The sequence below is a fragment of the Falco naumanni genome, chromosome 11, assembly GCF_017639655.2.
Source record: "Falco naumanni isolate bFalNau1 chromosome 11, bFalNau1.pat, whole genome shotgun sequence".
NCBI lineage: Eukaryota > Metazoa > Chordata > Aves > Falconiformes > Falconidae > Falco > Falco naumanni.
This window is the reverse complement of record NC_054064.1, coordinates 23932993-23959761: the sequence shown is the minus strand read 5'-3', so window position 1 is coordinate 23959761 and position 26769 is coordinate 23932993. Positions and strand designations below refer to the sequence as shown.

Below are 26769 nucleotides of genomic sequence, written 5' to 3'. Positions count from 1 at the left end.
TGGAAAAAAAATAAAACACAGGGATAAGCATTTGAATTGGAGGTGAAGTGTAGGAGATCTCCCAAGGATGGCGTGACAGCACCAGTCTGCAGGCTGTCCTTTCCTCTTAACAGCTTCACAAAAGGTACTATCTCCAAAGACTGCACAGGAAACACAGAAATGCTTTAACTTCTGGATTTTATGCTCTAAAATGCCCCTCAATGCTGAAAACAAAATATTCTTGACCTTTTGGTCTCAACACAAGTTATTTTAAAGTTGAAGGCACTGGAAGGGTCCCTCTCAAAGGCAGAAGAAAATTGAAGCAAAATAGGGAAGACTGATTTTTCACAGAAAACAGGGAAGACTGACTGATTTTTCACAGAAGTGGTTAACACAGAAACTACACTACTAGCAGGTAAGAGAAGGCCACAGGGACATTCTGAATTAGTCAATTCAGATGCAGAGGGCAGGCAGAAGCTAAAATACAATTAGAAATACCTTTTTCTTTTTTAAATTCATTTAGTCATGCCTGAGATTTTTAAGACATAAACCATTTAACAATAGGAAACCTGTTTCTAGGAGGAAAAAAAAAAATAATCAGACTCCACAGTCATTAACAGCTCCTTACAAGCACTTCTTATGTAAGCAAACTGCAGTGCAAATCAATAAGAGTCCTGCACTTCCAACACGGGTGGATCAGGAATGAGCCCAGTTCCAACTTCAGCAGGAAGCAAGTATGAACTGTTCCACCCCAGACTGAACTGGGTAACAATTGCCACCTTCTACCAAAATATAAATATATTTTGGTTCCCAAGCATTTTGTTGACTGTGTTATTGCTGATTGCAACCAGGCTTCTCTTAATTGAACCTGCAGACAAACACCTACAACGATGAACCTTCACGTGGTATCTGCTGCCTAAGGTTCATTAACAGAAGAGAAACTAAGGAAGACATACTTACTCCTTATGAGTAAATCTAACACTGGATATGCTCTCTCCCATGAGAGTGGAAGTTAAGCAAAGATCCCCTGAATCCTAGGGTGCTGCAAGGTCCTCATTCACGTTCAATTCTGCAGCAGATCTAAGCTGTTGGGCAACATAAGCAATGCAGACAGAAATTTGGTTGCTCTGGCTGCCTCCCATACACTCCTTCACTTAGCACCCCACTGTCCAGACAGCAGACCTGGACATGTGGCTCACGGATAGAGGGTACATGGTGGAGCCTGGAGGACGTGGCACATCCAGATGGCTGGTGAGCTAAGTCTGTGGCTAGACCAGGGAGCACATCCCACCTGCAAACACTGAAAGAGTAAGGCAGACATACATGGCCTTGGCTTTGCACAAATGCCCCAAAGGGGGTACATTTCAGCACTGTGAAGGTGGCTCGAAATGCAGAAGACAGGCTAAAATTAATGTAGAAGCACTGAATACCAGGTGTGTGCCTGAAGAATGAGGACACTGCCAAGTCTTAGGGTAGTCCTTTTAGCGCTACAGGTATCTGAGCCTGTTCATCCCACTGGGCTCTCACCAGCACACTTACACAAGCTCATGCAGTCAGCAGCAAACTTGCACTTTCCCAGCCCAGAAGAGCGAGCTGTATTTCTAACAGTCTGCAACTGTACAGAGAGCAGGGCAAGGTGAAGGTCTCATTTCCAAGGACACCATGCAGACACTGTTCTTTACTGTCGTTCTGGAGGAACGGATGCTCTCACCGATTCATTAAGACCCCAATAAAATTTGTTTATATGGATTTGATATTTCTCTTCCCTGAATATAAAGAAGGTCCTTAACGAGTGATAACCGCAGCATGACAATGATTTTAAGACTAACCTTTCCCTAGAAGCATAAACTACCTTTTACTTCAAAGTAATTGCCAGCCTTAATTTTTAGCAGAGGTAACACAACTAGCATCGACAATGCAGCATTCACCGCCTGCACCAGGTACTGCAGGAGCCATGCTTGCAGGTCAGCTCTGCAGTGTCACTGGGGCAGCCCCCTTGAGCAGACCCCTTTAAAAGTATGTCACATACTGGGCTGCACACTGCCAGCTGACATGTCATGAGCTGTCTTCTCTTGCTGCAATGGCTTATCTAGTAAATCTTGACCCCTTCAGTTCATTGCAATGTTTGGGAGAAGATTTAGAGGAGTAAGAGAGACCTGTCAGAGAAGCTGGATAGTCTTTCAAAGCTTCCTGAGAAGTCACAGTGGGCGATGGGGTGGTAATTTACAGGCATGGCATTTAACCTGCAGTAACACCATCCCCTGCACCTGGCATTACTTTAGCCCATCACTTCTCAAAGGCCATAAACTTCGGACACACAGCTCTTCATTTTTCTTGTAGCTGTGGGAAACACAAATCATGCAAAGCTGGAGCTGTGACTTGGCCAGTCCCAGAGGTGATCTGAACATTAGCCAGACAATGAACACTTGAAGGAAGTGCCTTGGAGGGTGGAAAAGGCGCCCCAAAGAGTGAATGTATGTGGGACTGCTCCCGGTGTCCCTCTCTCCGCAAGGATGCCAAGCACACAGCAAACATGCACCTTTCCATCAATTTTGTTCCCAAGTGACTCAAGCCAACTAGTGGTTTATGGTTAGAGCTTAAGAAAAGAAGATCTGCTTACTGCGATACAGTTAACAAATAAAGGCACCTTGACTTCACAATCCTGGTGTCCTTGCTCTCAAAACCTTTGAATTTAAGAAAATCCTTTTAAGTCTGAAAGGAAAATTCTCCAGAGCTTTTGCTGAATCTAGCTCTGTAATAGGAACCACTGCACTGCCAACACTGTACTATCCTCCCTATGCAGGGAGGGTGCAGGGGAAGGGTTTGGACAGCGTCTCTTATGAAGACAGATACACACTGGGATCATCTGAAAGAGCATTTCAGTCACAAAGGAGGGCATGGCAGAAAAGTTCATAGGTTAAGATGAGGGGCAGGAGAAGGGTAAATTTTCTTCCCTGATCAAACAAGGACTCCTAGGCCATCGCCTAAAGGAAGCCACCATAAGGTGATTCAGCTCTCAGATTTTCACCAGATATGGATTTTAGTTGGTTTTTTTTTGAACATGACCAAGTACAGTCCATTGCAACACAGTAAAAAAAAAAAAAAAAATACTGATTCAGAAACTATGCTAAACAAAGTAACCTCTGTGAACCCAGAAAAGACTTTGAATGTAAGCTGTGCTGAGTTTTAGGACTTCAGAGGCCACTTAAAAAAAAAAAAAAATCAGGAAAAACAAAATCCACAAGATATGTTTCCTATGTGAATCAAAAGGTCCACAAATCCCAGTACTGCCACTGCACACAAGAGAACACCAAAGAACAGGATGCAAAGCTCAGTCCAGCATCAAGCTCAGTCCAGCATCACCTGTGGAGCGAATGGCCTGTCGCTGGCATCCTAATGTCCTTTCATCTGCAGCAGGGATGGATTTTGAGGCCAATTCCAGCAGGCTGGGGTTTGGTGCCACAATTTCAACCTGACCCTCCTTGTCTAACTTCCTGGGGTTGCTTCCATGCACAAAGCCAGTGAAAACACCCACGCAGCTGTTCAAATATTTGACGTCTGAACTGCTTGACATTATTCATTCATCTCAGGCTCATTCAAACCAGATTTCTGAACAAGTACTGTTATAAATGGATTAAGAGGACCACTAAATGCAAGGAAGGCCTGATAGGATCACACCTGCTTCTCACTAACTCAGCCCAAGTGTAAAGAGGGCTCACAACTTCCAGCTCCTGCCTGCAGCGTACTCTGCCATCCAGGAGCAAGGAAAATGTGAAATGGAGCATGGAGGGTGTCAAGCAGAAATGGCCTTTGCAACAGCATTGTTTTGGACCTACTAGTGGAGAACAGGAGCTTCCAGAAGACCCCCTACCATCACACTCAGGTTATTTGCAATTCAATAGTGTGCACTGGGAGTGGGGAAGGGTTCTTCCAGCAAGGCTCAGCTTCTGAAGGTCGCACAGTAATTCATGGCTATCAGCAACGCTGCCTAGAGCAGACCTCTAAAGTCAGTGCTGCTCTCCAGAGGTCAATGTTCAGGACCAGAACTTTATCCTAATGTGTTAACAAAGTGAAATCGAACAACTGAATGTTAAGTTGTGAGTTTGACCTAAGAATTCACAAGAGACGCAATCTGTTATTCACAGAAGCAGCTGCGACTCTTACAAGGAGAGTCACCTAAGGCCTGAGGAACGAAATGCCACATGTGGATTTGAAAATGCTACTTTCAGATGAAAAAAAACCAAAAAAGAACCACCCAAAATACAGACTACTATATCTTTCCTTTTCCTTGTGGAAGATTTTTTTTTTGCTCTTGCCATGCATTTGGTAGGAGGCAACTGCTCGTCATATGCTGCCAGCCCTGATACAATTAGCTTCCCAATGCTAAAGCAGCACAATCCTCTGACAATCTTAATCCCAGCTGCCTCCTTAAGGTCCAGACAAACAGGAGTGAGCAGGCAGGTCAGATGCTGGGGCCATTAAGCAGAGAAAAAACAAAGTTACAGCTCTGTCTCCAATCCCCATTGCTCTTGTAGCCAGGTGCTCTGACAAGCAATTCCAGCACTGGTATTGAGTGGCACCTCTATAAACCCTGTGACAGTTTGGGAGACAAACTCGCCCATCAATCAGAATGTACCTATCAAGATCACTTACCTAGAGCGCCCGCCACCCTCCAGCACTGTGTACACAGCTTTGCTTGGGTTGGCCTCGGAGCAGCCTGCCTGAACACCAATTCAAGGCAGTTTCTGAAAAATTTAGGTACTCCACGCAAGCAACAGTGTTATTGAAATACTGACTCAGAGGTCTGAAAAGCAGAAAAATTCGCATGACTCTCTGCTGCTGCCAGGCTGTAGGCACTGGCAGGCTACAGGAATCAGCTGAGCTTGAAGGAGACTGGAAAACACTTCCCACTTTCTTCCATGTGCCTATTAATAATGGCTGGAGATAAATCTCATCAGAGATCCTTTTCTTCCCCTTTACGTAAGTTGTCATAGCACTTTTTTTTCCCCCTAAGCCATCCCCTATGCCTAAGCATGCTCTCTGACCTCTGCGCTGCTTCTCAAATCTCACCTCCTTTGTGCAACCCCCCCCCCCCGATGACCGGTCATCTCAGCATCTCTCAAGTGAATGGTGGCTCAAGCTAAGATCGAGAGTCATTAACATGATATATAAGCAGATTCACAGAACAAAGGGCCTCACATTCAAGTCCCTCCTTTTCTCCATCATGTTCAGTAGCAGATGGTCAAAGTGACAACATATGCTGCTTCAGGTGTTGGCAGCACTGCCGGCTCCTGCGCAGGAATGAGCTCACACAGAGACTGGCAGTCTCGGGAGCAGAAAGGTAAAGACAACCAGCTCAGAGCAGACCCAGATGACCACAGCCAAATTTCATCAGCACAGCTAGGAAAGCACAGACCTACCGCACCCCACCGCTGCTCCTCAGCTCCTGTCCGGGCTGCTCAGTCAGTTCTGGGGACCAGGTGTTCTGTATATGTTCAATTATCGCTCCAAACAAGACTGAGGAACAAACCTAAGATGTTAGTATTATTATTTGCACGACCATTATGAATGCAGCTACTGGATGCTGCTCATGCAGAGGATCAAACTCATCCGTATAACTAGCATTTCTCCTGTCTGGGTCCCAAAGAGTGGGGGTGGAGTGGGTGTCAAATCTACATTAGATATATTCTAGAAATCCAGAATTCTGAGTAAATTCTGTGAAGTGGGTCTAAATCCAAATCCATCTCGGGGGCATGCAGCTCTACTGGGGCCTGTTTTGGCTGGGAAGAGGCATTCATTTTGCTCACTGGTAATTTACACGTTTCAGGAAAGAAGACAAAAAAGCCTCCCGTAAATCTCCAGAACTGGCCTTTGCTAATTACACTCCTTGCAGTGACCCCCTTCTGCCCAACCTCCCTTTCCAGCACGTTCACTCTATTTTCTTAACGAAATGTCACTCGTTGGCTTCTTGGAGAGTAAAAACAATGAAGGCAATAAAAGTAGTTTATGCAGACACACGGCCAGGCCTCACACATACTTCCCGAGAACGGCTTTAAACTGGGTTTATTTCATCAGCTGCTGAAGTATCCCAAACTAGTACTAAGAGGACAAGGTGGCATGGATGCTGTTTTATTTTAAAAGGCATTTGGGAAGAAAGAGAAAGCCATTAGAGATTCTTGAAAACAAGAGGAAGGCAGAGATGAGGCCATGCTGAACAGCAGTCTTTCTGCAGGTCTGTAACACACCCTCCCAGCCACATTTTTAGGCAGTGAAATTGTTCCCCCATTTTTTCCTAGCACAAACAGGGACAGAATAGTTCTTCTGGTGAGCTTTCCAGCCTGTTGCAGGAAAAAATGACATGCCATGAAAAGCTTCCCAGCCCGTCTGCAGGACAAGGGTTTCATTTCTCTGGAGCCAGAACCATTTTTTACCTGGAAAACTGACACCCAACTGTGTCATTATAGCATACACCTGAAACAGCAGATGCATCCATCTGATGCCATCTATTAGCTCCCACAGAGCCACAAATGGGCTGCCAGAGACCTGACTGCTTATCAGTGTCTCGGACACTTACAGTGATCTTTGCTAACAGATCAGAGGAACAGCTGCCTTTAAAGAAAGGGGCCATATAATTTTATGACCATTAACATCATTTTGCAGCGGCGTGCTGAACAAAGGGCAGGCAAGCTCCACTGTACGGGGTAAGAGCCAGCTGCTGCAACGCTCGGGGGGAAGAGGCTTCCCCGCCCCTCACAGCACCAAGGAGTATTCCAGAGATTTCTTTCATGCCTCTCTGTAACCCGTCAGGTATGAATTGTGGCTACAGAGGGGAAAACGCACTCGGACCAAAGGTCTGATCTGGTGTAGCCATTCATGCACAGCTGCCTCCTAGAGACTCACACCAGCGCGATGCACTGAAGTGAGAACAGCCTCACGTGTATCTCAAAGGCTGCTCTTCAATACCCACAGCTGAAGTACAAAAGCAGCAGCAACAGCCATGGTCTTTGCAGCTATGGCTTGTTTTCCACAGTCAGGGGAAGGTGGATCTGAAAGCCTTTGCTCCCCTGGGGAGAGGGTGGAAACAAACAAAAAAGGAAGAGGGAGAATTAAAGTAATCTTGAATCACTAAGCAGATTCACATCACTGGATCAATAAGCACCACTGACAGGGATCACAGGAATGTCGCAACTTTGCCAATAATAAAGCAGCACAGCAGAGCTTGGAGGATGACTTTTCTAAGGCAGCCGAGCATGAAGCAGCAAGGCTGGTGAACAGCTGAAAGTGACACCCTGGCTTACAACAGGCTGCTGCCAGCGGCGGGGCTCAATGCAGTTTGCTTTAAATAATGATGAGCACTGAGATTGTATTTGTGAGCGAAAGGCAGCCAAGGACTGGAAAAACCAAGGGCTGAATTTTACAGGCCAAACCCATGTGCTCTTCCCCCCAAACTAATTCTTTTCTAGGTTGGAAAGAAGAAAGAAAAATCAGTGCTAATTTAATCAATTGATCAGCCTATTGATTGCAAAACTGGAGCTGCTAGTTAGCCATGTGCTGTAATGCCCTCAACTCTGAAACCACAAAACACACCATTGATTTGTTCACTTCCAGCTCCAAAATACAAAATAAAGCTGGGATTTCAGCAGAAAAGCAACTTCCTCACCCAGGGAGGAGATGCAAGAAAAGAAGAAGAGAGGCCAGGAAACAGGGACAGCCACATCTTGCGAGGTTCAAACTGAAATTAGTTACAGATGCAGTCACAGTGTTTTGTGTAAACTCTATCGATTGGGTGGCTGACAGTCTTGGGAGCCTCCATACTAGGACAATCAATCCGGCTGCAGTGTCACCTGCCACTTTGCTGAACAGTTGACAATGCAATTATCCAGTGTGGAGGCAGGGAGTTGGCGTGTGTCAAACGCAGTTAGCCACTTTCCGGGCACTACTCGATAATGCGTTTCACCGCCAAGCGTAAGAGACGACATGCGGAGACAGGAGCTGTTTAGAGCCATTGAGACCCGTGCTCCCTTTTTCCTTTAGAAAAATCTCACTGCCCCTGACTTAACAACTGTATTCTAAAATGCTATTAAAATCACGTCAATCAACTACTGTGTGCTTAAGGCTGAAGTTTGACCTGAGTGTCCAAGAAGTAGGTTGCAGTTCTAGCAAAACTGCAGACACTTGGAAAAAACCAGAAATTATAAAATGACTGTCTTAAAGCCTGGGACTTTCAAAACCAGAGCAAACAGACCACTAGAAAAATGTATGGCAGAGAGCAGCTACGCAACTGCAGCAGATGGAAGTTGAAGATCTTATGTTGCATGTCTCAGATCTGAGAAAACTGAAGTTTAAAGGGATGCTGTCAACTTGAAACCCAGTCAGTTTAAAAAAAACTGACTGGTTTTAGGTGCTACCTGCTCCCTTACTCCCCCTGCCAATTTCACAGTGTTACAACTGCATTTTCTGTCTTTTTAATTTTTTTTTCCCTCCTTCCTCTGATGCTGGGTGACAGACATCACTTTTCCTTCCCCAAGCACGATATGTAATACTGACAAATTGAGAGAATTCCCCTTCCTCCCACAGATAAATCTTATCGTAAATCTAACAGTGAGGTTTAGTTGATTGTACCCCTTTCAGCTAATGAATTCTGGCAGTTTGAGCATAAAAATTAAGGTTCTTAAATTTTTGCATGTGTTCAAGTTAATGAAAATGTACTATCAACAATCAGGACTTTTAACAGCTATAAACACTAGTATTTTTTTTTCCAGTTAAAGTGATTTTTACTTTGCTAAATCCCATTGATTACTTTGTGTTCCAAAATGAAGCAAACACTGTTCCTTGAAGCATTATATGAACTTTAAACACACATGATATTGAGCATCAATTACATGGTGGGTCACGCTGCCTTGTGTATGTAAGGTAGGAATTCTGAACTTTTTTCTTTTTAAATCATGTACTATTCTCATCTGTTTTTCCTGCTCACTGAAGTCAACTTCTGATGTTAATATACAGTACAATACCCAGGAGACATTTATTAGCCACAGGATCCCTCAAATTCTGTATGTGGACACAAACTACGAACAAATACTCAGGTACAGCCCACCTGATTATTGTATGTAATGCTATGCAAACAGATCTGTTAGCATTTTTAGGTCAAGTACTACCTTATGGACAAGTACTTGCTCTCAAAGGAGAGAGGTGCAAACATTAAGGAGTGGTTGGGCTACTCCATCAGACAAGTACAAAGTACTGTCCTTCAGCAACAGAGGGATTACCAGGATTACCACCGTTTTACACAAGGGCTGAGGTAAGGCATACGAGTGCTCTGGGACTCAGCAGCCCTCTAAAGGGGGGATAAGGCACAGAATAAGCACTTGAGAAACATGAAATTTATACATCTCAGCTACTTGGAAGCTTACAGCAGGCAGAAGCGATCAGTAGAAGGTAACAAACCAAATATAGGAAGGCTAAAATACCAAGACTGCGAGGCTGGGAAGGATGCTCAGATGTATAAATGCATTCACCTTAGAGACTAAGCAACGAGGGGCGTTGACACAGGAAATGTTACAGAGAAAGGCACTGAACTGAGCTCTTGCTAAGTGGGAGGAAGATTAAGAATTTCATTATGACAAAGATTCCCTACACTTTTACCACAGACCGCTCCTGCATCCAAGGTGAAGTTTGCTTTAGCCTGCCAGGGTAAAATGAATGAATTCTGACTCATCTACACAGAAATGGGGAAGATTATTCTAGTTACTAGACCATTCTTCCAAAAGGTCTAAATATGCCAGCAACGTTTTCTTTCCCACACACTCTCTCAGGAGAAGTCACACTTCTGTTGTTCAGCTCAAATTCTTTTGCTGAATTTCAGTATTTATACCCTTACTAGTATCACCTTAAATGCAGCCTGAACCTCATGGCATGGAAAAATGGAAATTCTCCTTGCCTCCTGAAGCTTTTCTGTATGCCTCATTATATTTTACATGAAAAAGAGGGCACGGCTGGCTACTAGGTGAGATTCTAGAGCAAGACTTTTAAGCTCTGTTGCCAGCTGCACTACTATCTTCATAACATTAGAGAAGATGCTTCTCCATGCTCAGTTTCCACGTATGTGTCAAACGGATTTTGCAGAGTTTTGTTGTAGAGCTTGGTGTTGATGAAATTGCACTGAGAAGTGCAACTGAGTTTTGCTCTTCTATTTGGAGCTTTCTGCCAAGCAGTACCAGACATGAGCGAAGTCACTACGTTCACAAACACCTGCTACTGAAGCAGGAGAACTGAAAAGCATCTACTTAGATTCTGAGGACAGGACCTCACACCTGAGGGCATGTTTCTGATATTGCATGTATTTAGAAGGAGAACAAATTGGCAGAGAATATAGCTATTGCCTCAACGCTCTTTCTTGGACAACTAACTCATGCTGGGCAAAGGCTGGCCTACAATATTTTCTGCTCAAACCAAAGTACATCTCGATTCTGCAGAGACAGAAAGCTGACAGAGGGACTGCAGCCATCTGTCAGAAACTTTTAGGCATTTTAACATAGTCCCACTTTCCAGGCAGCTGCTCTAATGGGACACGACATGAGATCCAATGCAAATGGGCACCCAAGGGTAACTGTAGTTTGTTACAGCTTATAAGGCTTTACTCAAGTCCCTCGATGCATATGCCAAGTCATGCTGCTCTTTTCCCTTGGTAAGACATTAACGAACACATACAAACCCTTTGCTAGCTTGGGAGGAGGGCAGCATGGAGAAATAAAGAGAAACTTCAGAGTTAAGTAATCCCTGTGTGTTTTTCCTTCTTCAAGAGTTATCGCAATCTATCAGACAGATCCTTGTCATGTTGATCTTTCTTAGAAAGTATCCTTCCCTGAAAATGCCCTGCTTACCATTTTAACATTTTCAAAGTCTTTCTCTCTTCTGTGTTATTTTTGATGCAACTGATCTGCTGAAGGAAAAGAAACCCAGAAGAGCAGTGGTGACTACCTTGCTACCGTGCCCAGAGGAATGCTTTTTTCTGGGGGAGCTGGAGGGGAGAAGAGGACGACGGGGTGGGTGGAGAGAACTTAGCTACAATTCTTCAATTCTTCCATATCTAAAGAGGACAGCAATCTCTGTTCTATCAGACCACACAGTTCGTGCTTTAAATGGTACTTGCTGCCAGCTTGCTTTCCCCGTCTCTGTCTCTCTCCCTTTGAAGCAGACTGGACAGCTTCCTCAAGCTGGCGTTATCACTCCCTCTAACCACTCTTGGCAGGCAATCTAATTCCCCCTGAAAAGGTCACCGCCATTTTAACTGCCTTTCAATCACATTAAGCACGCTGCCGCTCGTGCTCAGAGCACTGCGCCTGCAGCTCTCCTGACTGAGGTGCGATCGATAAACTGACATCCCGCCCCCCCACCCCATCTCCCCAACCGCCCCATCCACCGCTTGCCTCCATCCCCTCTCCTGGACAAGCCATCTTCCCGGAACGGACAGCGAGAGGCCAAGTGACAAAATCCTCTCCTCAAATCCGAAGCAGCAGAAGGGAGCTGCTAACCTGGCATTTACTAATCTTTGTCCCATCTGCTAAGAAACAGAAGGGTGCAAGCATCCCCCCTGCCTCCCCCTAGACCTACAGAGGCAGAGACTTCACAGGACAGTTTGCTTAGGCGCTGGTCCAGACACCTTTGAAGCTGTGTTACAAAGAACAAGCCTCCCTCAAGCTTCCCTCAATGCAATCATTACCGTTATCTCTCCCCCCACCCCGTGCTGCTGCTTTTTTTTTTTTTCAGTTACGAGTTATGTGTTCCACCCATCGATCCCTGTGTAAGACACTGTTTTAAGTCCTCTTGCCTTTTGACTGCGCTAAGCCGTTTAAGCGATGACAGCGGCTTCTATCAGCACGGAGCTGATGTGATTCTTTTCAGATAAAGCACTTTTTTTTTCACTCCCCCCCTCCCTTTCCCTTCTTTCAAGTAAGAGACATACACACAAAAAGAGACACTGAATCTTTCAAAGAAAAAAAAACCCTTTTGAACTTCCCTCAGGAATTCTTTAAAGGGATAACCTTACAGTGTAAACACTGAGGGTAACGTGCATCCATTCTGGAGAGGAACAGAAGAATTGCTACAAATATGTTGAACGTTAAAAAAAAAACACATCAGAGAGGGAGCCACTTGATGCTTTCACTTGTGAAGCCTTGTTGGCTTCCTAAACACAGAAACTCATTAGACAAAGATGGCATGAAATAATCCCCTGTAACAAAGAGCTTCAGAGGGATGATTCAGAGACGTGGGGATAGATGGTTACTGAACGTTCAGGTATTTCAAGAGAAATTTCAGTCTTGTGACACTGTACAGAGATAGGGAAATATTTGATTATTTTATCTGTATAGCTTTTCACTCTGAAGCATGTGATTGATTTAAACAGCGCTTGGTATTTCATGCTGGTAGCCTTCTGCACCTACCCAAACAGAAGCAACAACTCTCCTACTCTAAAGCCCCGTTTCAAGCAGGACCCTCTGCTGAAGCAAAGTGGTTCCAAATCCCATATAATTGCAAATAAACTTCATTTACGCCCTGCATTCTTCCAGTTTTGGGTAAGCAAATTAAGTGAGAGCAAATGGTGCTTTAAGAAGTCAGACGGACAGCTAAAAGTATCAAGTATTTCCTGACTGAACACCTTCACCTAACCCAACAGCTTAAGAGACAACATACCGACCCCAGAGCTTCTCGGTTCTGTCATATTCCTACTTGCTGCTATCTCTTGTTCTTTCCACCTGCTGCCTCAAGTATGTCCAGTTGTGGCGGGCCAGGTGGTGTGCTTTGGCTCTGCTGCACTAGACCTGACTTGGGATCTGCAGCTGTAACACCAACACAGAAGACTATTTCCACCTATTTCCAGAAGACATCCCCCCAGGTGACAGGAGCAAGTCTTCCCTGCAAGCGCTCTGGAAGCAAGTATCATCCTAGGAACCGCACAAGTGAGAGTTTCGGCCTGTGATTGATCCTAAGTATTAGGCCACCTTCCACAAAATCTGAGCAGGGCTGTTCATTTCCCTGCCCTTTCTGTTTTCAAGAAGAAAAACCCCAAGATCTCCCAACCTTACTCCACCTGAGAACCTGGCAAGACCTTTCATATAATTAGCAAAGAGTTTTCCTCACCTTGAGGGTGTTATGAACTTTATCCACTAACCAAAAATGATAAAAAGAGTAAGCCAGGACCTGCGTTAAGTTTGAGTCGCTTCTCTAATGCTGCCCAACGGACTGACCGACTCATGCAATACACGCTGGCCAGCATCCTGCTCCCCCTTCACCCAGCTGTGACATCTCCTCAAAGCAACACACCATTAAAACCAAAATTAATGAGACACACGGCCATCTATTTTCCCCTCTGGTTTTATGTATTTCCTCATGTCATCTCTTTAGACACTGGTGACATTCCTGCAGCCTGGCAAAGGCTGTCTGGCATTATAAAAGGCCTTCGATTTCCACATCGCTGCTACTTCTCAGCAAAGGGAACAGAGCCAAACACAAAGCCTCGGGTGACGGGGGTTAACGAGGGCCTTGCCAACTCCAGACAAAGCAGTTTTAAGCATTGGAAAGCATCTCCAAAACATTGTGCTGTGCTTCAGGGCTGTAAATTAAGAATTCTGTCCCTAAAACAAGGCAAGAGCCAACACTGGCAGAGAAAGGAAAAAGACAGTCACCTTAAGGTTACCTGAGAGTACACAAAGCTGGCCTGACTGATGGAGACCTCCGAAGGCCAGCAGCCAGAGACAATATGAGAACCACAAAAGGGAGCATGAAAAAGCGTAACTTGCTTAAAAAGAGATACAATCAGCCAACTATGGGAGATTGTTCCAGCTTTGCTTTTTCAGCCTCCCGATTTTGCAGAAACTTCTTGCATAGAGTAGGCAGGTACCCCCTCCAGATATTATCTGCTCATCCCAAAACGCTAGGTAGAAAGTTGGTGGCAAGAAGTTCCCCTGTTTAGGGAAGAAGTCACCTCTCTACAGGAGCATACAGCTGCCGAATCCAGCTGCCAGCAGAGGTGTGCTCCAGAGGAGGAAGGGCAGGGAGAAATGTGCACGCTAGGGACGTGCCAGCTGCTCAGGTGGAGTCATTTCTTCAGCACTGGCTCTGCCACCAAAAGCTGCACAGGGAGGATGTTCCTCACTACAAATGCTACAGGGGTCAGCCTGTGAGCTGATCTACCAACACCTTTCATCCAGCACCACAAAGGGAAGGAGTCTAATCCAAAAGCCTTCTCATCAGGGTAATTATGGAGGGGTTTAGAACTGCATCTAGTTGTGCTCTACTCCTAGACTTCTGATCCTTTGCTGGATCTGTTCATGCAACTAAATACTCTTGAAGGTGTCATGAAGGTCTCAAAAAAGGAAAGAAGAGACGGACCCCATACTTCCTAATGGAAGCAAGGCTATTTCTAAGTATGAAAGACAGAAGTACCTGTCCATGCACGTGCAGCCATCTAGAAGAGGTTACAGCCCTGACTGATGCTAGAATCTAACTTCTGGCAGAAGAAAGCAGTTGATCTGTATAATGCAAACCGACACATTTGGGAACTCCTTAAAATAAGGAAGAAAATGCAATGAGGAGCAAGTACTTTGCATTTACACAGCCTAATCACAATTAAACACATTTCATCCACCTGAAGCCTCATTTGAAAGAGTCTCCATATACCTGAAACCGTATGAAAGGTCCAGATCACACTTCAGTGAGTGAACTCAAAAACAACCAGGAATGCTGAACTAGGTGAAGACAGTACAATGTCCATGATGAAGGAAGTGGAATACTCTTCTCAAACTCGACTGTCTGGTGGGGGTGAAGGAAGAAATTATGCATGCACAAAAAAGGGCAGAAATGAACTGAGTATTTTTTTTTAATCAGGACTAGCAGCGACAAGACATCACATCCTTCCCTGTTATGGACAGTAGTGACTATAATACATAAGGCACTGCATGGCCTCATCAGACCTCTACCTGGAATCATGTACAGATGCAACTCTCCATGCAGGCACAAAAAAAGTTAAGGTAGATAAGGCTACAGACACAGCAAGTGACAGTATGAGCTTCACTGGCTAGCCTTTAAAACCCAAAGCTGCTGCTCCTTCACCTCTGTGCTCCTGATCACCTGCTCTGCTACAACTCAGCTACAATTTAATTTCAGAAAAAGGTAAGAGCCGATCAGGAGTGCCAGGTTGTCACTGAGCACACAGCTGGCTTTTAAGTCCAACTCCCTTAACATAGTAGCCTTTCCCCTTGAGATATTTTAAATTAAAATTCAAGATAATATAGGAAGAGATCACATCCCATCCTCTTTATTGAACAGAGGGAGCCAGCATTCCTCCTCTCATTAGGCATGCACTACGTGGATTGCTTGCGAGAGATTCTCCTTAGTGCCAGAGGTTCATGCCAACAAACAGTTTAGTAAATCCTCCTCTTCGAGGCCAAAGGGCTGAGTGTAAGAAAGGGGCCAGGTTTCTAGCTAAAATTACATTCACCAATAAAGCTCACGAGAGGTCAAATTTTGCCATAACTCACTCTCTCCTCAGTAACTGATTTCCCCGTCACTGGGGAAGGAGCAAAAGAAGGAGGAAAAATAAAATGTGTTTGTCTGGGAGCCCTAAGGGCTTGCAGTGCTGGAGGTGCAGAGCAGGTTCCTGGATTCTCATTTATCAACCTTAAAAGGGATGGAGTGATAAATGCACAACTGGCCCTTTAATATTTTATGCAGGTGCTAAAGCGACTTAGCTGTCACCTTCAATACATCACCAGAGGCTGATACACCAGCTTTCGTCACTCCAGGCTGGGAATTTTTACAATTTCATTTCTATTTGCCTCTCTTCACATATTTCCATGTATTTCTTACTATGTGTAACATATAAGGAGCTATTTTCTGCAAATGATCTCCCCATTCTACTCATTCCCTCTTCAGCCACATTTCTCAAGCAAGAAATAATGCAACGCTTTTGTTCAAGACTTGCACAAATTTTGACTCTCATCATTTGAGAGAGGCACAAAGCTGAAATCACTTTACATTCTGACAAAGGCTGAAGGTCCTGCCCTTTGTGAAAGACAAATATCCAAATCTCTCCCCTTAAAGATAAGCAATGATCAATTTCCACAGCAGAATGATTTACAAGGGTCCCCAAAACACTGGCGCACCTCGAAATCCTCCCTCCAGGAGAGTAGTAGCCCGTATCCTCTTCTGCCCGCACCATTCGTACTCTTCAAAGCGGTTGCTGTTCTCATTCTCGATGTCCACAGAGTCATCCTCAGTCATGCATGAACCTTCTCTCTGCGCAGGGTAAAGCAGGGGCAGACCGTTGAGATGCATGAAATACCTCTTTGGGGTTAATAACTCATGGTGGGATGGAGAAGGAAAGCTGGACTGTTCCCAGGACAGCTAAGTATAGAGCAGACAGCAGCATCTACTCCCGCCCCCCATTCCAAGTGATCTAAATCTAGAAGTAAATGGGTGCTGGAAGAACTTGATAACCTTGAGATCAAAAGAAGTTGCAGGTTCATCACTTTTACACATGGCAATTTAAGCTCTGGTTCCTACAACATGCTAATGTGCATTTCAACATGCATCCCCCTGCATTGCATGCACAATTCCCCTACTATGTGAACCACTGATTCCTTCGACCCCCAGCAGGAAAGTTCTCCTAGAGCATTTTTGGGGCACACTGATCGGAAGACACCTCTCTTCACACCATGCACCTCTGAGGCAACAAGAATGAATTTGTTATCTCTACTGTGGGCTTTTCCTGAGAAACAAGCACAGAAAGCCCTATGACGCAACTCCCTCCTCTAGGGCTTGTTCCTCCTTCTTCCTTGCTGTTTTTTGGATGAACGGCAGGAGGAGGGTTCTGCTCAAATGCACTTCCTGGAGTAAGGTAGTCATGCAACATTTACAAATGCCAGTCTGTTACAAAAAAACCCAACAAAAAATATTTCTAATGTTGTCAAAGGCAGAGATCAGAAAGAACTCTTCCCACTGTGCTACATAGGAAGCATGAAGTCCTACGAAAGGCTTCATGAACTTCAATAGCTCTACCTTTAGTCTATAACTGAGTCTTCAATAACAGCAAAAGGGTGCATGAAGTAAAAAAGTTACTAATGCAACAGGAGAAAAATCCAGAAGAATTCATCTTCTAAGACAAAGAGAAGTGACTACAGATCTTAGGGAGACAGTTAGCATTGCCTGCAAGCTCAGCAATGTTAGTTTTTGCCCCATGTTAGGTCAACTGCAGACAAAGCTAGGAGTAGGGAGAAGGGAATGGCAGCTGGTGATCCTGCTGCGCCTCTACCTTTGCAAGGCATTGTTCCACATGCCTACTCATCTCCTCCTCGGATCCTGACAGAGGTCGGCTGCAGAGGGGACATACCTGCCCTTCGTCTTGCTTCCTCCGTTTCATTTTTCCAATCCGAGCTGCATGGAGAAACCAGGGAAAGAAAACAAAAAGAAAAGAAAGAAAGAAAGAAAGAAAGAAAAAAAAAAAAAAAAAGGAAGACATGTCAAGTTTGTAGATCCACTCTTCTCTCTCCTTGCTCAGCTCCAAATAATAAACCCTTGGCAGAAATGGTAAGATTTTACACCAGAAAATTCCGCTGCAACTCCCTATTCTGGCCTCTGTAAACAGTACAGAGACTGTTACTTATCACTTCCCAAATTAAATCTGTAACCTGCGGCTGAGTACAGCCTGATTTCAGAAAGGCAGCTACTCACGATCTAATAACTAGGAGACAGAATATCTGCTGCACATCCACAGGTAAGTTACTCAAATGATTAAATACTTTCTCTTGGAAGCCTGAAATTGTTTTTGAAGTTCAGCGATTAAGCCACTGAACCCTGTTCTGGATTTTGCCTTCTAAGTCCCTGACCCATCCACTAACAATCTATTCCCTATAGAAGAACTTGCTTAGACTGTAGAAGGATGATGCAGCACCCGAAAAGCCTTGGACAAAGTCCCTAACAGTTACTACAAGGACCACCGTGTCTCCTGTACACCCTGAATAATTCCTTCCCAGAACATCACAAGAAGTCAGAGCAGCATCTTAGTAGTGGGTAACATTTATGGAAAGATCTTTGCCATGAAAATGCAACACCTATGCTAGATAGTTTGCCTCTATTTTTGTTTCACTGTTTTCACAGATGAAAACTGGGGGCTACACTGCCTTCTTGAGGGCATGCTCTGGGAAACAAACATGTTAGGAGTCACGATGATTAGAAAAAGCAGCCAAGGTAGCCTGTTGCTTAATCCAATCTCTGGTTAATTTGAGCCATCATTTCATGTGATCAAAACATCTGGAACCAAATCATTTGCATTAAAAAGAACTTCTGTCCTTTATTATGATGGCTTTAGGCAGGTATTACTGAATAACTCAATCACTGGCTGTAGGAAAGGTGCTGCTTAATTAACAAGGAAGGTCAAAATTCTGAATGAGACACAAGGAAAAGCCCAAGGAAAGCCCATGCGATAATGAGAGATGACACTACCAAAAAGCTGCATTAGCCAGAAATCGTTACTGACATTGTGAGTGCTGTGGCACGCTCTCAAAGCCTTCATGCCTGAATACTGTAGGATCAACAGCTCCCTGCAGCCAACGAGTCAGAGAAAGCTGCTGCAATGCCAGGAAGAGAAGGACCAGGGTACGGGAAAGTTTCTGTCAATCATTTTCATGAGTTTAGTGCAGGCACGCCACCCAGTGAATTACAAAGTTTCAACTGAACACACCAACACAGACCTGAAAGGCCTCTCGGAAAGCTTTCTTGTTGGCTTCCCTGGACTCGGGACTCTCTGGGTTAGGACATACCTTCCCACAATCCAGAACCAGGGGTACTCATCATCCCCCACACTCTCTGATGCTCCAGGGTTAAGACTTTAAATTATTCCCTGGGCATTGCTTTTCCTTACTGAGACAGATTTGTGGGAAAACTTTCAAAATCAATCTTCACTACTAGCATCATGAAAAGAATCCTGCAAATGTGACATTTCTAGAATAAGAGGCAGCAATCTGAGACCAAAACAAGACTCTTTTTGATACCTGACACTTTGAACAACAGAGGCTCTAAAGTAAATGTATACCACTTTCATCATTTGTCTAAAATTTATTTGTTAAAGCTCCACAATCCTGTCTTGTGTTGGGTACACCACCACATTGACAGCTCCACAGCCCACTGCCTCGCCACACCCTTCAGGTACTTCAGTATTCCTATTGAGATATTTTAATAGTTCCCTTCCTAATTCTGTCCGTTTAAATCTGTTATTTTACCTATACTGTCAGCTTCTACTCCAGAAGGTAAATCACCTGACTTCCAGTCAATACAGAAGCAAAAATCATGAAGCGTTACTGCCAGTTTCATTATGCCCAGATGAAATTATGTTCCACTTTTGAATAAAACTATGACTGCCAACATGTTTTCTTTGTTTTCTCTCCTGTTCCTGAGCCTCCAAACACTGTCTTCCCCCTGCCCTCAGCATCATCCAGCCCTGTTAAGCAGCAGTCAGAGTTAAGCTATGCTCCCTCTGGTTTGTACTTCAGTGCACGAGAGACTTAAGTTCTGGTTTAGCGAGTACCTATATCCTCCAGTACGGCTCTTCCACGTAAGTTTAGGATGCTCTTTCCTTGCCTCACTAGCTCTGTACAGCCAACACAAGACAGGGGACGAGGCTGGAATCAGACACAACCTGAGCATTCTGTAGCAAACACCTATCTGAGCAGAGGAAAACAGGAACAAAGTTTTCTCTGTCCTCATCGTAGACTCCTCTTTCTCTCACCTCATCCTGTTTTTAGGGAAGGAGCAGTTTAATTATTCTGGTAGGACTCCCGGTGGCCAATCAATCCAGCTAAGTCAGTCTGCTTGGCAAGTCTGTTAATATTTTTAACTTTTTTACTGCTATCCTCCAGTACAGGCATCGTACCAGTGATAAAAGAAAGACAACTTATCTTAGGTCTTGCGCTTATAAATTCTCGGGACTGTTTTGCGAGAACAAGTACCTGATCTGCTGTTGAAATGTTAGTGCAGAGCTGGGAATGGAACCTCACTCTGCTCCATCTCCAAGGAAGACCAGGCAGACAGTCCCTATCTTGGCTCATTTAGCTCTGCCGGGAATAAGTTCTAGTGCCACAAGTGAAAAAGCCACTGGAATAAAGAGGTGTTGAAAACAAATCCCCCTGCCATTTTCATTCTGTGGTCATTAGCAGCGGCAGTGTTGTGCCCACAGAGGCTCAGGGAGCCCCTGGTGACAGCAGAAACCAAAAGGGAATGTTGCAGCCTAGAAAGCACATCCCGAGCAGCGCTGTCCCTACCCGACAGGACACACAGCCGGGCTATCACTTCCAATCAGCGCAGAAGGGACAGAGCAGCCCCAAAGGCAGGGGGTGATTGTGACACTGTCCCGAAGGGGAGCAGCTCAAAAGAACACGCAAGTGAGACCACAAGATTGTTAATTAGTGTTGATAGACATGATCACTTCTAATTAGCTCACTAATCCCTCTTCCCCCTTGCTCCTGTCGCAGAAGCATGGGAGAGGAAGGGAAAAAAAAAAAAAGCCATTCCCTCTCATAATTCAGAAAGATAAAAACGCAGACAGTGGAGGACTGGATGCAAGAGGACGGAGCCCAGGGAATGTTTTTGCACAAGGCTAGCCCATTCTTACCTCTGACTGAACAAAGACTCCACAGTTATTATTCCAGCCTTCTGCCAGGAGGTGAAGAGTTCACTAGTTTTTATTAGGATTGATAATTATTATTAGGCCATCAGAGGGCTTCCAGCACCTTTGAGGCCTCATTTTTAACAGACGCACATTACCCTACGCACTGCTCCAGCTGCATCTGCATGTTCTCCCTCAGGTTACACTAAACCATTGGGCACCCCAGGAGTTTAAGTCACCACAGCATATGAATGAGAAAGTAGCACACGGAGGTGAGCAAGAATTGGGGGCCAGAGCAAGGGCCAGCGTGTCAGTTACAGTCTCTGGCTTAATTTAGGAGCTGTGCTGCCTAAGGGAGCTGCTCTTCCCTTTCCTAACATGGGGTCTCTTGGCACTACACAAGGTGAGAAGCTGCTTGCACTAGAGGAGCATCCTAACCGCACTTGACAAAGCCTCTACTGCTGAGGGTACACCTGCCCCTGCCTTCCCAGGGGTGCGGAGAGAGGAGCCAGCTCACCCCTGCTGCCTGTGGGCAGAACAGACCAACGGTCTTTTCTCACAAGAGGCTGTCCCCATCAAGGCTGCATCTTATTAATGCCTAAAGATCATGTTATTCTCTAGCCTAGCAAAACTTCCTGAAAGAAAATCTAATGGATTTTAGTTTTCACTGGTACGTCCCTCCACAAGCAAAAATTTACCTTCAGGACAGGACACTAATTACCTCAGAAGTGCTCTTACATAGCATCTAGCAGTAGACACTATACAAACCTCTACTGCAGCATCAAAGGAGATGATTAAGTTACTAGCAATATCTCTTATGATTCCCTCCACCAGTTCGAGTGGTCCCCCGAGTCCCATGCAGACATCATTAGCAGCTCCTGCAATGGCAGGCCAATCAAATTAAGTGGAAACATTTTTGTCTTCTTTCCAGTGAAAATCATCTAGCTTTCTTCCTCCCCCACCCATCAGGTACAAGAGCACACAATGTGCTGCTGGTGGTTCAACAACAAACTGCACGGTGACCACCTCCAGGGAGGTGTGCCCAGGGAGGTGGGCTTACAGCCACCACCAAAACAGGAATCAGCTTCTCAGGCAGGCGTAAAAGGAGCTGGGTAAGGACCTATTTTACAACTCTGCTGAGAATGCCAACTTTGCAAATATCCCTAAATTGGACTCAAAGATATCAAAGCACAAGAGTTACCACCTGCTCTCTGCAAATCTGCTAGAGGAGTTTTGCGGGGTGCTTATACTCCTTTTTGTTAGACCTATCACAAAAAGCTTCTGTGGATGATCAACTTCTCCAAGAGCATCTGATCTAAAGGAACAAAGGCAGCAATGGCAGAGCACAAACAGCCATCTCAAGAACAAGCTGAAGCAAAACAGATGGTCAAGAATGAATCTGTTTCAGAAATTATGTACAATTTGCTGCTCATCTGAGAGAACATTAAGGGCCAAATTCACAGAAGGGTCTCTGTGAGGCTTTCACACTTGCACGGCCAAACTTACTCACATGTGACTTTCAGCAACCTTCAATCTGACACTATTCTCTGCGGCTGGCACATACCTAACCTGCTGAATCCATGTTCTGATGCACTAACCCATAACTTTGTGCCTCTAATTTTGTATAACTACCTAACCTGCTCTGCACTGCCAAACTCCATAAGCATCAATTTACGGGGTGGCTTAGTTTCCAGTTTGGCAACACTGGATATAAGGCAAATGAAGGAAATGCCTTCTTTATCACATGGGTTCATCAGGAATCAGCACCTCATACTCCTGGGTTCAAAAGGACACAGCCTCTGCAAAGTGAGTTTAGCACAGCTGAGAGGTGCAGGATTAACTCACTGAGGCTGACAGGGAAGTTCAGATACAAACACTCAGCCAAGTCTCTAACATTACTCTCCTGCTTCAGAGCTTGAAAATATATTCACCTTCCTTACAGTTCAATTTAAGTCAAAGGTTTGACTTACAGAATTAAAATTCTGGACCATCAGGTACCTGTGAACCATGTAACTATCAGGACCCAATCATGTTGCAGCCAGGCCAACAGCAGCTCACAGAAGACATCTCCCTCTCTACCTTCTCTTTCCTTAGCTCTTGTGCTTTCCCAAGTGACCACAACAGGATGGAACACATTGAGGCGATCTGACAGGACTCAAGCACAAGAAGCTTGGGCAGCTGAGACTTGAGCCAAGGACTATGTGGAGGAACAGCAAATACCATGGCCCCCTTTTTATGGGAGGAGTTTCCAGAAGCGATTCTGGAACTCAGCTGGTAAGAAGCTTGACAGAGCTACCAAGATAAACTGGTTACAACAATATTGGAAAGTACACTTAAAACATAACAAAAAACAAATGAAATAAATAGATTTTTCTTTGACAGATAGCATTTTCTAGATCCTAAGTTTTTTCAGTGTGTCAACAAGAATATGAAACCAAAAGCCAAATACCTTTGACCAAGTCCTACATAACTTCTGTCAGTGTAAACTAACATGGGATAAGGCCATTCTCACAGAGCAAGCTATAAAGTCGCGTGATTGATTAGAAGCTCATTAAAACACAAGATATAGATAAATAAGCATTTTTTTACCCCTCAGAACACCCAAATGTTCTCCATTTGGAGCAATACTGCTTAAATAACTGTTTACCAATAACGTGGCAAAGCTTACAAATACCACAAAGTTACTTTAGTGCAAACAAAAGTGCAGAAGGAAACAAGAAAGCAGGCCGAGTTCAGTGGTCACAAATATAGTCAAATAAATGCACAGAAAGAAGCAGCATAAACTACCCAACCATCCAGCTGAATACTAATCTAACAGCATAGGATGGAACCAGGCATCAGTACAGCTCTGTTCTGGGAACAGTAGTAACCAGATTCATAAAAAGCTACAGCCAGGACGAACCAGTTCTGACCTAGTTTGACCTTCTTTGTTGACCCAAAGCACTTCAGGTAGTATTTCTGCATCCAGCTCCCTAGCATCTGGGCCTAGTACTGTTAGGGTGTACAACTGAACTGACAGGATATACCAGCATTATAGGGGCACTATATAAATTAACTGAATGTCCTCATTTGGAATATGTCTGTCTGTTTGACTCACTGTACCCCAACAGGTATGTACAAAAACAACTGGAAAAGGTTCAGCAAAACCAACACAAATGCTATACAAAATTAGCAGCCTTCTTTTGGATGATGAGCCTAGGTTCACAAAAGCATCCGAGAACAGGCCCAAGAGAAGTTCCCAGATCGCAATCTACACAGATTGTGCTGCAGCCCTACTTGGAGCTAAAGTCAAAAGCATCAAGTACTACTGAGCCAGTTCAGCAGAGCACACTGTCATCAAGAGCCTTCATTCATACTGAAGGACTCCACAAAAACCTCACAAGCCTGGCTCGACTTTATTGAAAATAAGGTAACCGCACACTGTTGGCCTGAAAAAAGGTGGAAGGGGGGAAACTCAGCCCCAGCTATCCAAAAACGATGAATAAAGTTTGACACAACTGACTCCAGAGACCTCTGCCATACAAAACAAGTCACCGCAGAGCAATACCTCAGCGTATGTCAGCCGTCTTAAGTCTGCCGGGAAAAGGGTCCACCTGCCAGCACTGGCAACTCACTGCACTCACCTGAGTGCAGATGTGAACACACCTGCCAGCAGTTACCTGTGACTGATGCAAAGCAACTCATCTCTTTGCTGTATGATGTCACAGACTTCCAAGTGTTCATTTTTTTGGCCCTCTGGGTTAATACTTAGAAATCTCTAAGCTAGTTCTGAATTCAGTCATGTATAACCTATCAAAGACATTGGGTCGGTAGTTTAATAACGCTTCTATTTGCTTAAGACTACGCTAAACATGTAGTACTTCAGATTCAAGCAAACTATTTTGGTATGAGCACACTCTGAAGCCTTCTTCTATTTTGTTAAAAGTATCTTTTGCTCTATCTTCTAAATAAATTGCATCAGCAGAACATCACCGGTGTTATCTTAAACTATCACAGCAGGAAGCTCAAGGTTAAGAAGCCTCCTGATAACCCAAATAACCAAATTTTGACTAAATGGTACATATTAGACTGGCTAAAAACAACACAAAGATCAGATCACAGAATATTGTTATTATTTGCATACTAAGTTCCAACTTCCCTGAACTTTGGGAAAAGTTTCCACTTCTTCAGCTCAAGAAAAAAAAACCCAAACATACTTTCAGATTTTTTCTGATTTACAAATAGAGATGGGACTTTCTGCTATAACAAGATTTCTGAACACCCAGAAACACAAGAATAAAAGTAACGCACCAGCATCTGTGTGTTTGAGAGGAAAAAAAAACCAAAACAACCCCCAAAACATGATGTCAGATGCACAGACGCTCAGACTGCTGGTTTAAAAGTTTACTGCAAGATTCTGCCATGTGAGCCGCAGAAGCACAGCTGCCTGGCCCCGCGACCCGACAGCCAGGATTTGGGGCACACTTATAAGCTCGCTGGTGGGTTCCCAGCGCCGAGAGCTGCTTCGCCCGGGAACCGGGGAGGAACCTGGAGGGCTTCACCCCAGCACACCCCGCACCCCACCGGCTGCTTGGCGAAGCCCTGCCGAGGCAGGTCGCCGGGGGGACGGGGGTCACAAAACTATGGAAACTTTGCGGGAAGAGGGAGGCGCGGGAGGAGGCCCGGCGGGGCGGGGGCAGCCCGGGGCGCCGCGCGGGGCCGCACTCACCGTTCAGCCGGGTCTGCCGGTTCGCTCGCACCCGCAGGAAGGTCTGCAGAGGGGAGACAAGAGCGCAGAAGTGTCAGGGCCCGCGGGCGCCGATGTAAACAACTCGCCCCCCGCCGGTAAACAAGGGCCGGCCCGGTCCCCCCCGCCCCGCGCATCACCGGGACAACGCACCGGCCCCAGGCCTGCCGCGCCCCCCCCCCCCCCCCCCCCCCCCGCACCCACCTCTTCCCGGCCCCCGCCGCCGGGCCCCCTCCTGCCGCTCTGCATAGCCGCGGGCGCCGCCGGCGGGGCAGCGGGGCGGTGGGCCCCGGGGCGGACCCCCCCGCGCGGCCCGGGATGCGGGCGGATACGACGCGGCCCGGCAGGCGCCGCCGATCAGCCCCCAGCGGCCGCCGCCATGTTGGCCCCGGTCATGTGACCCGCCGCCGAGCGGGTGAAAGTTCACCAGGAAACCGGCGGGGAGAGTCGCGAGAAGAGGAAGTTCCTATGGCAACCGACAGGCGGCAGCAGGGCCCAGCGAGCCCCGGCCAATCAGGACCCCGGGGCCGCTGGAACCCAGGGGCGTCTGGCCAATCAGAAATCAAGGGTAACTGGGGCCCTAGTGTCTGGCCAATCAGGAATCAGAAGCCACTGGACACCCCCCCCTCCCCGAGGGTACATAACCAATCAGAGCCCTGGGGCAACTGGAATCCAGGGCTGGTTGGCCAATCAGAACCCAGGAGCAACTAGAGGCAGGTTTCTTTGCCCAATAGGGATTGAGCACCCTTTAGGCCCAACATCACTGGCCAATCAGGGCCCTGGGCACAACTACAACCCAAAGCTGCTGGCCAATCAGGCACCAGGGGCAACCGCTCTCCAACTTCTGTTGCCCCTTAAGGGACTGGGGGCCCGAGGGCACCAGCCGTCCCGCACCCGGGGGGTAACTAGGCCCAAAAGCCTGTGGCCGGGGGTGGCCCAGCAGCCCCACCAGGCCTGGCCCAGCCCTACCATGGCACCCCAAGGGCACTGGGCTGCGGCGGGCGAGGCCCTGGGGAAAGGACCCCTGGCCCTCCCACCTGCCCGGTTGGCTGAGTGCGGCCTGAACAACGACACCCCCTGTGTCTGCTGGGGCTGGGCTGGGCATGCCGGCCCGACCCACCCCAGTGGCACCCACCTGGGTTTTGGGGCTCTGATACCTTCCCGGCCTTCCCAAGGAGAAGTGGCCAGTGCTGCAGGTGTGGGGGCACCCAGGCTGCAGGTGGGGCGCTGCCACCTCACCTCTGCTTTTCAGCCTCTTCCCCCTCTTGTCCTTTCTGCATTTCAGCAAACCTGGGCAATCCAACTGGTCTGGTGGATTTCTTTCCCACAGCTGTGGTGGGAGGTGGTCGCAGTGGACCAGCCTGAGGTTAGGATAGAGCTAGGGGCTAGAAATGGGGCAGCACAG

At 46.0% G+C, this 26769-nt stretch overlaps 1 protein-coding gene across 4 annotated transcripts in view; it reads right to left on the bottom strand.

The window, feature by feature from the left end:
* The window catches only part of RNF220 (ring finger protein 220), a 229157-nt gene that overhangs the window by 33915 nt on the left and 168473 nt on the right, over positions 1 to 26769 (bottom strand). For 2 of the 4 annotated variants that reach the window (XM_040610516.1, XM_040610518.1), the window contains 3 exons: positions 25347 to 25389; positions 17291 to 17412; positions 16143 to 16275 (listed from right to left, as the gene is read on the bottom strand). In XM_040610516.1, coding sequence (XP_040466450.1) covers positions 16143 to 16275; positions 17291 to 17412; positions 25347 to 25389 — 298 coding nt within the window. Of the gene's footprint in view, positions 1 to 16142; positions 16276 to 17290; positions 17413 to 25346; positions 25390 to 25568; positions 25774 to 26769 lie in introns of those variants that run through there. The other 2 variants (XM_040610519.1, XM_040610517.1) reach the window with 2 other exon arrangements.